A 12869-nucleotide genomic window follows, 5' to 3' on the forward strand; every position below is an offset into this window, starting at 1 on the left:
CCTCCCTCTTCTTCCTCTCCCTCCCTCCCTCCCTCCCACTCCTTCCTTCCTTCCTTCCCTCCTTAGTTCTAGGTTGGTTCTCTCCTTGATTAGTTTCCATCCATTGCTCTTCCTTCCTCCCTCCCTCCCTCCCTCCCTTTCTTCCTCTCCCTCCCTCCCTCTTTTTCCTTCCTTCCTTCCTTCCTTCCTTCCTTCCTTCCTTCCTTCCTTCCTTCCTTCCTTCCTTCCTCCCTCCTTAGTTCTAGATTGCTTCTCTCCTTGATTAGTTTCCATCCATTGCTCTTCCTCCCTCCCTCCCTCCCTTTCTTCCTCTCCCTCCCTCTCCTTCCTTCCTTCCTTCCTTCCTTCCTTCCTTCCTTCCTTCCTTCCTTCCTTCCTTCCTTCCTTCCTTCCTTCCTTCTTAGTTCTAGGTTGCTTCTCTCCTTGATTAGTCTCCATCCATTACTCTTCCTTCCTCCCTCCCTCCCTCCCTCCCTTTCTTTCTCTCCCTCCCTCCCTCCCTCTCCTTCCTTCCTTCCTTCCTCCTTAGTTCTAGGTTGCTTCTCTCCTTGATTAGTTTCCATCCATTACTCTTCCTTCCTCCCTCCCTCCCTTTCTTCCTCTCCCTCCCTCCCTCCCTCCCTCCTACTCCTTCCTTCCTTTCTCCCTCCCTCCCTCCTTATTTCTAGGTTGCTTCTCTCCTTGATTAGTTTCCATCCAGTACTCTTCCTTCCTCCCTCCCTCTTCTTCCTCTCCCTCCCTCCCTCCCTCCCACTCCTTCCTTCCTTCCTTCCCTCCTTAGTTCTAGGTTGGTTCTCTCCTTGATTAGTTTCCATCCATTGCTCTTCCTTCCTCCCTCCCTCCCTCCCTCCCTTTCTTCCTCTCCCTCCCTCCCGCTTTTTCCTTCCTTCCTTCCTTCCTTCCTTCCTTCCTTCCTTCCTTCCTTCCTTCCTCCCTCCTTAGTTCTAGATTGCTTCTCTCCTTGATTAGTTTCCATCCATTACTCTTCCTTCCTCCCTCCCTCCCTCCCTCCCTTTCTTCCTCTCCCTCCCTCCCTCCCTCCCTCCCACTCCTTCCTTCCTTCCTTCCTTCCTTCCTTCCTTCCTTCCTTCCTTCCTTCCTTCCTCCCTCCCTCCTTAGTTCTAGATTGCTTCTCTCCTTGATTAGTTTCCATCCATTACTCTTCCTTCCTCCCTCCCTCCCTCCCTCCCTTTCTTCCTCTCCCTCCCTCCCTCCCTCCCTCCCACTCCTCCCTCCCTCCCACTCCTTCCTTCCTTCCTTCCTTCCTTCCTTCCTTCCTTCCTTCCTTCCTCCTTAGTTCTAGGTTGCTTCTCTCCTTGATTAGTTTCCATCCATTACTCTTCCTTCCTCCCTCCCTTTCTTCCTCTCCCTCCCTCCTCCCTCCCACTCCTTCCTTCCTTCCTTCCTTCCTTCCTTCCTTCCTTCCTTCCTTCCTTCCTTAGTTCTAGGTTGCTTCTCTCCTTGATTAGTTTCCATCCATTGTTCTTCCTCCCTCCCTCCCTCCCTCCCTCTCCTTCCTTCCCTCCCTCCCTCCCTCCCTCCCTTTGCTGGCTGGAGAATTCTGGGAGTTGAATCCACCCCCTCTTAAAGTTCTCAGGATTGAGAAAGGCCGATCTAGTTAATTCTGCATTGGCTCTTGCCAGCTGCCTTTTTCAATAGGAAGGCTGGACGCTGAACCCTTCGGGCAAATAATTCACGCTCTTTGTCCTGTCTAATTTTTCCCTGCGGCAGCGAAGCTCTTTTCAGTGGTCGGGGAGCAGAAGAGTAGATTGTAAATAAAAAAAATGAGGAAGGGGCTTACCGCGGAGGGTCCCGTGGCACGTACTCACAACCCCCCCCCCTTTGCAACTGATGTTTGCAGCCAGTTCCCCAGCCCTGAGGCCGTGCTGGAGGGGGCCTGCTACATGGTGGCCCTGCAGATCGCCCGGGAGCCCCTGGTCCGACAGGTGCTGCGACAGACTTTCCAGGAACGGGCCAAGATCAACGTTGCCCCCACCAAGAAGGGCAAGAAGGTACAGCTGGGGGGTCAGTGCTGGGGCCCTCCGGCCTGCTTCCCTCCTGGGGGGCCTCCCCAGAGCCCCCCCCTCCAAGCCAGCACAGGGTTTGGTCTTGATTTGGAGAGGCAGGAGACAGGAATCTAGACTGTGGAGACCAAGGAAGCTGCTGGCGTGCAGAATATAGGCCGTCCTCCACTTACGGCAGTTCTTTTAGTGACCGTTCAAAGTTACAACGGCGTTGAAAATTGATTTATGGCCGTTTTTCACATTTATGGCGGCCGCAGCACCTCGAGGGTCATGTGGTCAAAACTCAGGCCCTGGGCAGCTTGCTCGTGTTTACGACGGTCGCAGCGTCCCCTGGGGTCACGCGATTCTTCTCTGGCCACCTTCTGCCTGGCAAAGTCAACAGGGGAAGAAGCCAGATTCGCTTAATAACCAAGATACTGATTTAACAACTGCAGCGATTCACTTAACAACCGTGGCAGTAGAAGGCGTAAAACGGGGCAAAAACTCACCAAGCCAACGTCTCCTTTAGCAACGTCAGTTTCGGCCTCCCTTAGTGGTCGTGAGTCGAGGCCACAAAAATTCCCGCTGCTAATTTGTGAAGTGTGGGTTTTGCCCCATTTTACGACCTTTCTTGCCACAGCTGAATCGCTGAGGTTGTTAAGTGAGTCTGACTTCCCCCATTGGCTTTGCTTGTGTCAGACGGTCAGAAAAGGGGATCGCGTGACCCTCCCCCCCAGAGGCCCAGCGACTGTCATCCGTGCGAGTCAGTTGGCAACCCTCTGAATGTTGATCACGTGACCAGGGGGATGCTGCAGGGGCCATCAGTCACGTTTTTCATTGCTGTTGTGACTTTGAACGGTCAGTATATGAAGGGTTGTAAGTCAAGGAGTCCCTGTAATTTTAAAAAGGCAGAATATGAATGGTGGATCAAATGGTGACTACATTTAGATTATTTTGGCAGCGGTTTATTCAGAGAGAGAGAGATAGAGAGAGACTGATGATAAACAGTAAATATGATAGGTGATAGATAGATAGATAGATAGATAGATAGATAGATAGATAGGCAGATAGATGATAGATAGATAGATAGATAGATAGATAGATAGATAGATAGATAGATAGAGATAGATAGATAGATAGATAGATAATAGATAGAGATAGATATAGATAGATAGATATAGATAGATAGATAGATAGATAGATAGATAGATAGATAGATAGATAGATTAGATAGAGATAGATAGATAGATAGATAGATATAGATAGATAGATAGATAGATAGATAGATAGATAGATAGATAGATAGATAGATAGAGATAGAGATAGATAGATAGATAGATAGATAGATAGATAGATAGATAGATAGGCAGATAGATAGATAGATAGATAGATAGATAGATAGATAGATAGATAGATAGATAGAAAAGGAGAGAGAGATAAACCTTTATTGTCATTTTTTATTGTGGGCACAATGGCACACATTCAGAATGAAACAGTTGCTTGCTCTCAAAGTGTACACATACATAACACGCATTTAAACACACTATATACAACATATGTATAGACCTACACCCTTACCTATGAGTAACATATAAATATTAATCACTGTCCATCTTGAATACATAACGGAAGGAGGAAGCTTGAGAGTTCACAAGGTTAATACTGTATGGAACAAAACTCTGACTGAATCCGGATGTTCTGCTTCGGGTACCACAAAGCCTCCCCTCCCTGAAGGTCACAAGGAAAACAGGTTGTGAAGAGGGTGTGTAGCGCCCCAGACAAACCTGCGGGCCCCGCTCAAGCCACGCTTAGATGCCACGTCCTGGATGGAAGGGAGCGAACCGCCCATCGTCTTTTCTGCTGTCCTCACCACTCTCTACACTGCCTTCCTGTCCAAAGCAGGGATGCTTCCTTTTATCTAAATTATATACGAGCCGTTACCGCAGTGGTTCTCAACCAGTGGGTCGGGACCCCATTTGGGGTCGAATGACCATTTCACGGGGGTCGCCAAACAAGGCTGTCCGCCATTTTTTCCCCCTTTGGCCACGCCCCTAGCACCCGGTGATGTATAAGTGGTTGGGGGTCACCACAACATGGGGAACTGTATTATGGGGTCGCGGCATTAGAAAGGTTGAGAACCACTGTGTTACCGGAATGACGAAGCCCGTGGCCTGTTTGGTGGCTGCCCCTGACCAGGGCTCTTGTTGCTGGCTTGGAGGTGCTTTGGGGGCCCTCCTACCTCTGGGACCCATGGCTGTTGGGGGGGTTATAGAGCTCCACCGGTGCCCAGGCCTGGGAGACAGCTGCAAGCCCTTTCCCTCCCCTCTCTGCAGGACGTGGACGAGGCCCATTACGCCTACTCCTTCAAGTACCTGAAGAACAAGCCGGTCAAGGAGCTGCGAGACGAGCAGTTCCTGAAGATCTTCCTGGCCAAAGAGGAGAACCTGCTGACCATCGACATCTCCGTGGACATGAAGGGCGTGGAGGGGTGAGTCCTCCGGCCGTGTCGCCCTCCTCCTCCTGCTGCCTCCACCATGCCTGCCCCTCCTTCGGTCTGACCCTGCCCGCCTCCTCCCTTCCAGCTACGGCAGTGACCAGACCTACTTCGAGGAGATCAAGGCCTTCTACTACCGCGACGAGTTCAGCCACCAGGTGCAGGAGTGGAACCGCCAGCGCACCCTGGCCATCGAGCGGGCTCTGCGCCACTTCCTCTACCCGCAGATGGCCAAGGAGCTGATGAACAGGCTGCTGCTGGAGGCCAAGGAGTGCGTCATGAAGGTGGGGGCAGGGCCTGGGGGGCGGGGGGGCGCTTGGCTTGGCCTGGGTGGGATGCAGTGGACACTGGGGGTCCTTATAATAATAAAGTTGGAAGGGACCTTGGAGGTCATCGAGTCCAACCCCCTGCTCAGGCAGGAAACCCTATACCATTTCGGACAAATGGCTGTCCAGTCTCTTCTCCTTAATAATAATAATAATCTTTGAAAGATCTTTGAAAAATATAGTTCAGTGGTTCTGAGATCACTTCTGCCAGTTCCTTGAGAACCTTGGGGTGTAATCCATCTGGTCCTGGCGATTTGAACTCGTCTAGGCCGGACAGGGGCTCACTTACCATTTTCTTGCCTATCATAATTTGTGTTTCTATTCTGTTTTTTATGGCACTGTTTTTGATAGGTTGGTCTGTATTTTTCCCTTTGTGTAAAGACAGATGCAAAAAAAGAGTTAAATAGTTCTGCTTTCTCCCTGTTGCTTGTCACCTTCTTGCCACTTTCACCCACTAATGGACCAATCGTTTCCTTCACTTTTTTCTTGTTTTTTACATGTTGAAAGAAGCTTTTCTTGTTGTTTTTGACTTTTTGACTTAGTTCATTATGAGCCTTAGCTTTCCTCACTTCGTCTTTGCAGGCTTGGGCTATTTGCTGATATTCTGCTTTAGTTATGTGTCCCTTTTTCCACTTTCTATACTTGTCCTTTTTATCTTTCAATTTATCAGAGAGCTCTTTGTGCAGCCATGCTGGTTTCTTTTACGGTGGTTTAACTTAGTGACCATTCAAAGTCACAACGGCACTGGGAAGACCAATGACCATTTTTCACACTTCCCACTGCAGCCTCCCCATGATCAGAATTTGGACCCTTGGCAGCTCACTTCTATTTACGATGGCTAGCGCGTCCCAGGGTCACGTGGTCATCTTTTGGGGACCTCCTGACAAGCACAAATCAGTGGGGGATCTAGATCTGCTTAACAATCACAGCAACCCGTGTAAGAACAGTGTCAAGAAAGATTACAAAATGGGACAAAACTCCCTCACTTTGCGATGGAAGCGCTGGCCTAAAATGTGGCCGTACGTCAACCTGCGCCTGTGCATTTCATGCAAGCTGATTATCTCAGCAATTCAACTCAAAATTTCTGTCGCTGGGCGAGACATTTGTTAAGTGACTTTTGCCCCATTTTACGACCTTCCTCGGCACAAGTATAGTAGAGGGGGTACCTTGCTCAATAGTAGCAACTGGGAGAGGGATCCTGGAGTCCTAGTGGACCATCCCTTAAATAGGAGCCGGCCGTGTGCTGCAGCTGCCAAAAAGGCCAACACAGTGCTAGGCTGCATTAACAGAGGGATAGAATCAAGATCACGTGAAGTATTAATACCACTTTACAATGCCTTGGTAAGGCCACACTTGGAATACTGCATCCAGTTTTGGTCACCACGATGTAAAAAAGATGTTGAGACTCTAGAAAGAGTACAGAGAAGAGCAACAAAGATGATTAGGGGACTGGAGGCTAAAACATATAAGGAACGGTTGCTGGAATTGGGTATGTCTAGTTTAATGAAGAGAAGGACGAGGGGGGACATGATAGCAGCCTTCCAGTATCTCAGGGGCTGCCCCAAAGAAGAGGGAGTCAAGCTATTTTCCAAAGCCCTGAAGGCAGGACAAGAAGCAATGGGTGGAAACTAATCAAGGAGAGAAGCAACCTGGAACTAAGGAGAAACTTCCTGACAGTGAGAACAATTAACCAGTGGAACCACCTGCCTCCAGAAGCGGTGAATGCTCCAACACTGGAAGTTTTGAAGAAGAGACTGGACAGCCATTTGTCTGAAATGGTATAGGGTTTCTTGCCTGAGCATGGGGTTGGACTAGGTGATCTCCAAGGTCCCTTCCAACTTTATTATTATTATTATTATTATTATTATTATTATTATTATTATTACTACTACTACTACTATTACTACTACTACTACTACTACTACTATTATTATTATCCGTAAGCGAATCCCTGCAGCGGTTAAGTTAGGAGCACGGCGGTTCAGGAATCCGGCTTCCCCCATTGAGCCTGCTGGCCAGATGGGTCTATACAGCGGTCGCAGCATCCGGAGTCTGGTGACCCCTTTTGGTGACCTCCCGACAAGCATCAATCAGTGGGGAATCCAGATTCGCTTAACGGCCGTGTGATTCAATTAACCACCGCAGCGATTCACTTAACAACCGTGGCGAGAAAGGTCATAAAACGGACCGAAACCCATGTAACCTCTCTCTCGCTTAAAAATGTGGGGCTTGGTTGTGGTCAAGGACTTTATTTTTTAAAAAATGGTTAAATACAGTCCCCTCACTCACCCCCCACCCTATTTCCCTGGTCAGGCCTGTAGCCGGAAGCTGTACAACTGGCTGAAGGTGGCCTCCTATCGCCCAGACCAGCAAGTGGAGGAGGAGGAGGACTTCCTGGACGAGAGCCAAGGGAAGGGCATCCGGGTGCTGGGCATCGCCTTCTCCTCGGCCAGGTATTGTGGGGAGGGATGGAGACCCGGGTTCGGTGTTACCCCCTCCGGCCTGCCCCAGGCTGAGCCGGCTGCCCCTCTTGCAGGAACCACCCGGTCTTTTGCGCCCTGCTCAATGGGGAAGGAGAAGTCACGGATTTCCTGCGCCTGCCCCATTTCACCAAGCGGAGGAACGCCTGGCGGGAGGAAGAGAGGGAGAAGAAGGTGAGCTGGGGAGGGGCTCGGCTGACGCGCAGGACCACCCTCGCCGGGTACCCCCAGGAAGGGAGTGGGGCTGCTTGGGTCCGGTCGGGGGCTTCGTTTTAGAACAGGGGGGTCCAGACCTGGCCACTTTAAGAAGGGTGGGCTTCTATTCCCAGAATTCCCCACCCAGCCATGCTTAAAGAGGAGTGGGCTTCAGCTCCCAGAATTCCCCACCCAGCATGCCTTAAGAGAGGTGGACCAGCTCCCAGAATTCCCCAGCCAGCCTGCTTTAAGAGGGGTGGGCTTCCGCTCCCAGAATTCCCTAGCCAGTATGATTTAAGATGAATGGACTTCAACTCAGTGTGCTGACTGGGGAATTCTGGGAGTTGAGGTCCACCCACCTTAAAGTCGCCACGCTTGAGAAACGCCGCAGTCACGTCTGATGCCAGCGCCTCGCGACCGATTATAACCTGCCAGCACCCAGAAAATGCCCATCCTGGCAACACAGTATTGCGCCCACTAACTAAACCAGACATTCAGTTGTCGCTCCCTGGGCCTCCCTCAGGGTTTATCAGCTGCTCTTCCTGGTGTGAACCCCACGGGGAACATTTGCACACTTAGCACAACAGAAAGGAAGGACAAGAACCAGCCTTTTACAGCAGGGGTCTTCAAACGTGGCCCTTTTATGACTGGTGGACTTCAGCTCCCAGAATAAAAGGGCCAAGTTTGAAGACCCCTGTTTTACAGAGAATCCTCCACTTAACAGCCATTGGTTTAGCGGCCGTGTCCAGTTACAACAGCACTTTACGACCGTTTTGCATGCTTAATGACCGTTGCAGCCTCCCCAGGGTCGAGGGAACAAATTTCGGACCCTCGGAAACTGACTCATACTTACGATGGTCCCAAGGTCCCCTTGTGCGACCGTCTGGCAAGCCAACTCGAAAGGGGAAGCCACGTTCACTTAACCGTGGTACTAACGTGAACCACTGCAGTGATTTGGTTAATGGCCGGGGCAGAAATGGTCATAAAATGGAGCGAAAGTGACTTGACTCCCTCGCTGAGCAACTGAAAGTTTGGGCTCCTTTGTGGGTCTCTGTTCAGCTGAACTTCCTTTTTTTCCCCACCAAATGTCCAGCGTGGGGAGAGTGACAAGACCTGGGGGAGGGCTCCTCTCCCCTTTGACCGTAACCTGGTTTGTTTTGTTTTTTCCTCCCCTTTTCTCCGATGTAGGCTCAGGATACTGAGACCCTGAAGAAGTTCCTTCTCGGGAAGAAACCCCACGTGGTCATCATTGGGGGAGAAAACAGGTGAGCCCCTCCCAGCCACGCCCCGAGTTCAAATCCCTCTCTTTGGACTCTTCCAGAAGACACCCCCCTCTCCTTCCACTCCGGGAGACCCTTTGCCCTGCCCGCTTTTCGGGAAGGTCCGCGGAGACCCCCTTTCCCCCCCCCGAGCTGGCTGCCTTCCAGGAGGGGCTGACAGCCAGAGCCCCCCCCCTTCGTTCATCATTGGTACCACGGGAGTCAAACTCGATGGTGTCACGTGACGCCTCATGTGTAGCATGGCATTTTCTGCCTTTGAGGGGCTGCGGTGGGGCAGGCCTGAGGGCGACAAATCCAGCCCACGGGTCGCCTGCTTGATTCCCCCCCCCCTTTATATGCTTCACCTGGGTAGATGTCAGGTTTTGGGGTATTTTTAAAGAATTTGCCATCCCTTGTCTTTGGATAATTTAGGGAGGAGTGAAACAGGAAGTCCTCCACTTGCGGCCGGGGCCTTAGTGACAAGTTGCTTATGATGGACCTAACTTGGTGCTCCTTATGACCCAGATTCAGAGTTTAAATCATCTTTCTCCCCCCTCCCACTCTCTCTTTTTCTCTCTCCCTCTCTCCCTCCCTCCCTTTCCCCTTTCCCTCCCTCTCTCCCTCTCCCCCTGCCTCTCTCTTTTTCTCTCTCCCTCTCTTTCTCCCCCCCTCTCTTTCTCTCCCTCTCCCTCCCCCTCTCTCTTTCCCTCCCTCTCTCCCCCTCCCTCCGCCTCTCTCCCTCCCTCTCTTTCTCACCCTCCCTTTCTCCCTCCCTCCCCCCTCCCTTTCCCTCCCTCCCCCTCTCTCTTTCCCTCCCTCCCTTTCTCCCTCCCTCCCCCCTCTCTTTCTCTCCCTCCCTCCCCCTCTATCCTTTTCTCCCGCCTTCTTTCTCTCCCTGTCTCCCTCTCTTTCTCCCTCCCTCTCTCTTTCCCTCCCTTTCTTCCTCCCTCCCTCCCTCCCCCCTCTCTTTTTCTCCCTCCCTCCCCCTCTATCCCTTTCCCCCTCCCTTTCTTTCTCTCCCTGTCCCCCTCCCTCCCTTTCTCCTTCTCTTCCTCCCTCTCTTTTTCCCTCCCTCCCTTTCTTTCTTTCCCTCCCTCCCCCTCTCTTTCTATCCCTTTCTACCTCCCTCCCTTTCTTTCTCTCCCTTTCTCCCTCCCTCTCTCTCTCCCTCCCTCTCACTCTCCCTCTCCCTCCCTTCCACCCCTCCTCTTCTTCTCACACCCACAAACACACACCACAGTCATGTGACTGAAGCGTGGACCCTGGGCAACACAGCCGCATTTACGGCCGCCTCCCCTAGTCACAGAGGAGAGAGTTTTAAGATGGTTGTGCCAAGCCCAAAGCCTGACCCCTTTTTTAACCACCTTCAGGACTTATGAGGTCGTAAGTCAAGGACAGCTTGTATTTATTTTTTAAGTGTTGCTTTTTCTTTCTGCACAGGGTCTTGTCAGTCTCCAGACAGCCATTTTAATATACAGGCAGTCCTCAACTTTCAACAGTCCATTTAGCGACCATTCAAAGTTATAACGGCCTGAGGAAAAAGGGACTCAGGACCATTTTTCACACCACCATCGCAGATCCCTACGGTCACACGAGCAAAACCGGGACACGTGGCAACTGATTCATATTTATGACGGTCGCCGCGTCCCGGGGTCACGCGATCCCCTTTTGCAACCTTCCGACAAGCAAAGTCAAGGGTGAAAGCTGGTTTCACTTAACAACCGCGTCACTAACTTAACAACTGCAGTGACTCACTGAACCTCTGTGGCCAGAAAGGTCATAAAATGGGCCAAAGGTCACTTCACAAACATCTCACTTAAATTGTGGTTGTACGTCGAGGACCACTGTGTGAGCATTTGATTGCCTAAGGCAGGGGTCGGCAACCTCGGCTCTTTTATGACTGGTGGACTTCAACTCCCAGAATTCCTGAGCCAGCATGGCTCAGCTTGGAAACCTCTCCCTTTCCCCTCAGCAGGGCTGGCTCAGGAATTCTGGGAGTTGAAGTCCACCAGTCATAAAAGAGCCAAGGTTCCCCACCCCTGGCTTAGGCCTGTATTTCTCAACCTTGGCCACTCGGAGATAGGTGGACTTCAACTCCCAGAATTCCTCAGCCAGCATGGGGGAACTATGGCCCCTTCATGACTGGTGGACTTCAACTCCCAGAATTCCTGAGCCAGCATGGGGGAACTATGGCCCATTCATGACTGGTGGACTTCAACTCCCAGAATTCCTGAGCCAGCGTGGCTCAGCTTGGAAACCTCTCCCTTTCTCCTCAGCATGGCTGGCTGAGGAATTCTGGGAGTTGAAGTCCACCAGTCATGAAGGGGGCCATAGTTCACCCATGCTGGCTCAGGAATTCTGGGAGTTTGAAGTCCACCCATCTCTGAGTGGCCAAGATTGAGAAATACAGTCCTACGCCAGGGGTAGGCCACCTTGGCTCTTTTATGACTGGTGGACTTCAACTCCCAGAATTCCTGAGCCAGCCATGCTGAGGGAAAGGAGAGGTTTCCAAGCTGAGCCAGGCTGGCTCAGGAATTCTGGGAGTTGAAGTCCACCAGTCATGAAGGGGCCATAGTTCCCCCATGCTGGCTCAGGAATTCTGGGAGTTGAAGTCCACCAGTCATAAAAGAGCCAAGGTTGCCTATCCCTGAGGGCCTAAGGGTTAGCGCAACAATTCTAAGCAGTTCCCTAAAAGGCAAACTGACAGGATAAAACCAGTTGGGTTCCCGCTTTCTTTGACAACGAATTCTTGACTCCTTGTTTCACACCCCCCCCCCAAGAAAGGGGAATCTGCACCCCAAAGAGGACCAGGCTGGGCTGCCTGATGATGGAGCCTCTGCCTAGAGGGGGTCCTCAGCTCTTCCCCTCCCCACCCATTTCCCCCAGGGATGCGCAGATGCTGGTGGAAGACGTGAAGCGGATTGTCCACGAACTAGAACAGGGCCAGCAGCTCTCATCCATCGGCGTGGAGCTGGTGGACAACGAACTGGCCACCCTTTACATGAACAGCAAGAAATCGGAGGTAACCCTGGGGCAGGGGCTTCAGGGTGCGGGGGGGGGCTTCTTGCTCCTTTTGTTTTCTTTGTTTATTCATCTCGGGAGCATCAGCATTAAAATAAGGCACACTATACGGCTTTAAAATTCAAAATATAAACCACAAGATTGAAATAGTTAAACAGATGATAATCATCATCATCATCATCCCAGATCTTTGGTAAGGACTTGTTGGTAGACAAAAATGCCAAATCCAGTCTGAACATCTGGCTGACTGTGCGATGATTAATAATAATAATAACAACAATAATAAAATACATCTTGCTGACTGTGCAATGATCAATAATAATAGAGTTGGAAGGGACCTTGGAGGTCATTAGTCCAACCCTGCTCAGGGAGGAAACACTGTACCATTTCAGACAAATGGCTGTCCAGTCTCTTCTTAAAAACTCACAACTCATAAAACTCACAACTTCTGGAGGCGGGGTGTTCCACTGATTAGTTGTTCTAACTATCAGGAAGTTTCTCCTTAGTTCCAGGTTGCTTCTCTCCTTGATGAGTTTCCATCTGTTGCTTCTTGTCCTGCCTTCAGGCGCTTTGGAGAATAGCTTGACTCCCTCTTCTTTGGGGCAGCCCCTCAAATAGTGGAAGACTGCTATCATGTCCCCCCTTGTTCTTCTCTTCATTAAACTGGACATACCCAATTCCAGCAACCGTTCCTTATATGCTTTAGCCTCCAGTCCTCTAATCATCTCTGTTGCTCCTCTGCACTCTTTCTAGAGTCTCAGCATCTTTTTTACATCGTGGTGACAAACACTGGATGCCGTATTCCAAGTGTGGCCTTACCAAGGCCTTGTAAAGTGGTATTAAGGCTTCCCGTGATCTTGATTCTGTCCCTTTGTTAATGCAGCCCAGCACTGGGTTGGCCTTTTTGACTGCAGGGTTTCACTCTACAACTGTGGCAAGAAGGGTGATAAAATGGAGCAAAGCTCACTTAACAACTGTCTTGCTTAGCAACGGAAATTCTTGCCCCGGAAAATAAATCAGGGTTACATCACAACGCAACGCAAGGGAGGGAGAAGGCGGAAGGAGAGGCCCAGGAGTGGTGGCTGGGGAGA

General features: G+C 50.8%; 1 protein-coding gene across 2 annotated transcripts in view; it reads left to right on the forward strand.

Annotated features, from left to right (window-relative positions):
- SUPT6H (SPT6 homolog, histone chaperone and transcription elongation factor) overlaps positions 1 to 12869 on the forward strand; it is a 67865-nt gene that overhangs the window by 32044 nt on the left and 22952 nt on the right. For both annotated transcript variants that reach the window (XM_039365515.1, XM_039365516.1), the window contains exons 15-21: positions 1862 to 2012; positions 4337 to 4491; positions 4586 to 4781; positions 7137 to 7276; positions 7360 to 7477; positions 8687 to 8763; positions 11644 to 11779. In XM_039365515.1, coding sequence (XP_039221449.1) covers positions 1862 to 2012; positions 4337 to 4491; positions 4586 to 4781; positions 7137 to 7276; positions 7360 to 7477; positions 8687 to 8763; positions 11644 to 11779 — 973 coding nt within the window. The remainder of the gene's footprint in view (positions 1 to 1861; positions 2013 to 4336; positions 4492 to 4585; positions 4782 to 7136; positions 7277 to 7359; positions 7478 to 8686; positions 8764 to 11643; positions 11780 to 12869) is intronic.

This window comes from Crotalus tigris, unplaced genomic scaffold (genome assembly GCF_016545835.1).
Source record: "Crotalus tigris isolate CLP2741 ecotype Arizona unplaced genomic scaffold, ASM1654583v1 scf7180000020104.566533, whole genome shotgun sequence".
Classification (NCBI taxonomy): Eukaryota; Metazoa; Chordata; class Lepidosauria; order Squamata; family Viperidae; genus Crotalus; species Crotalus tigris.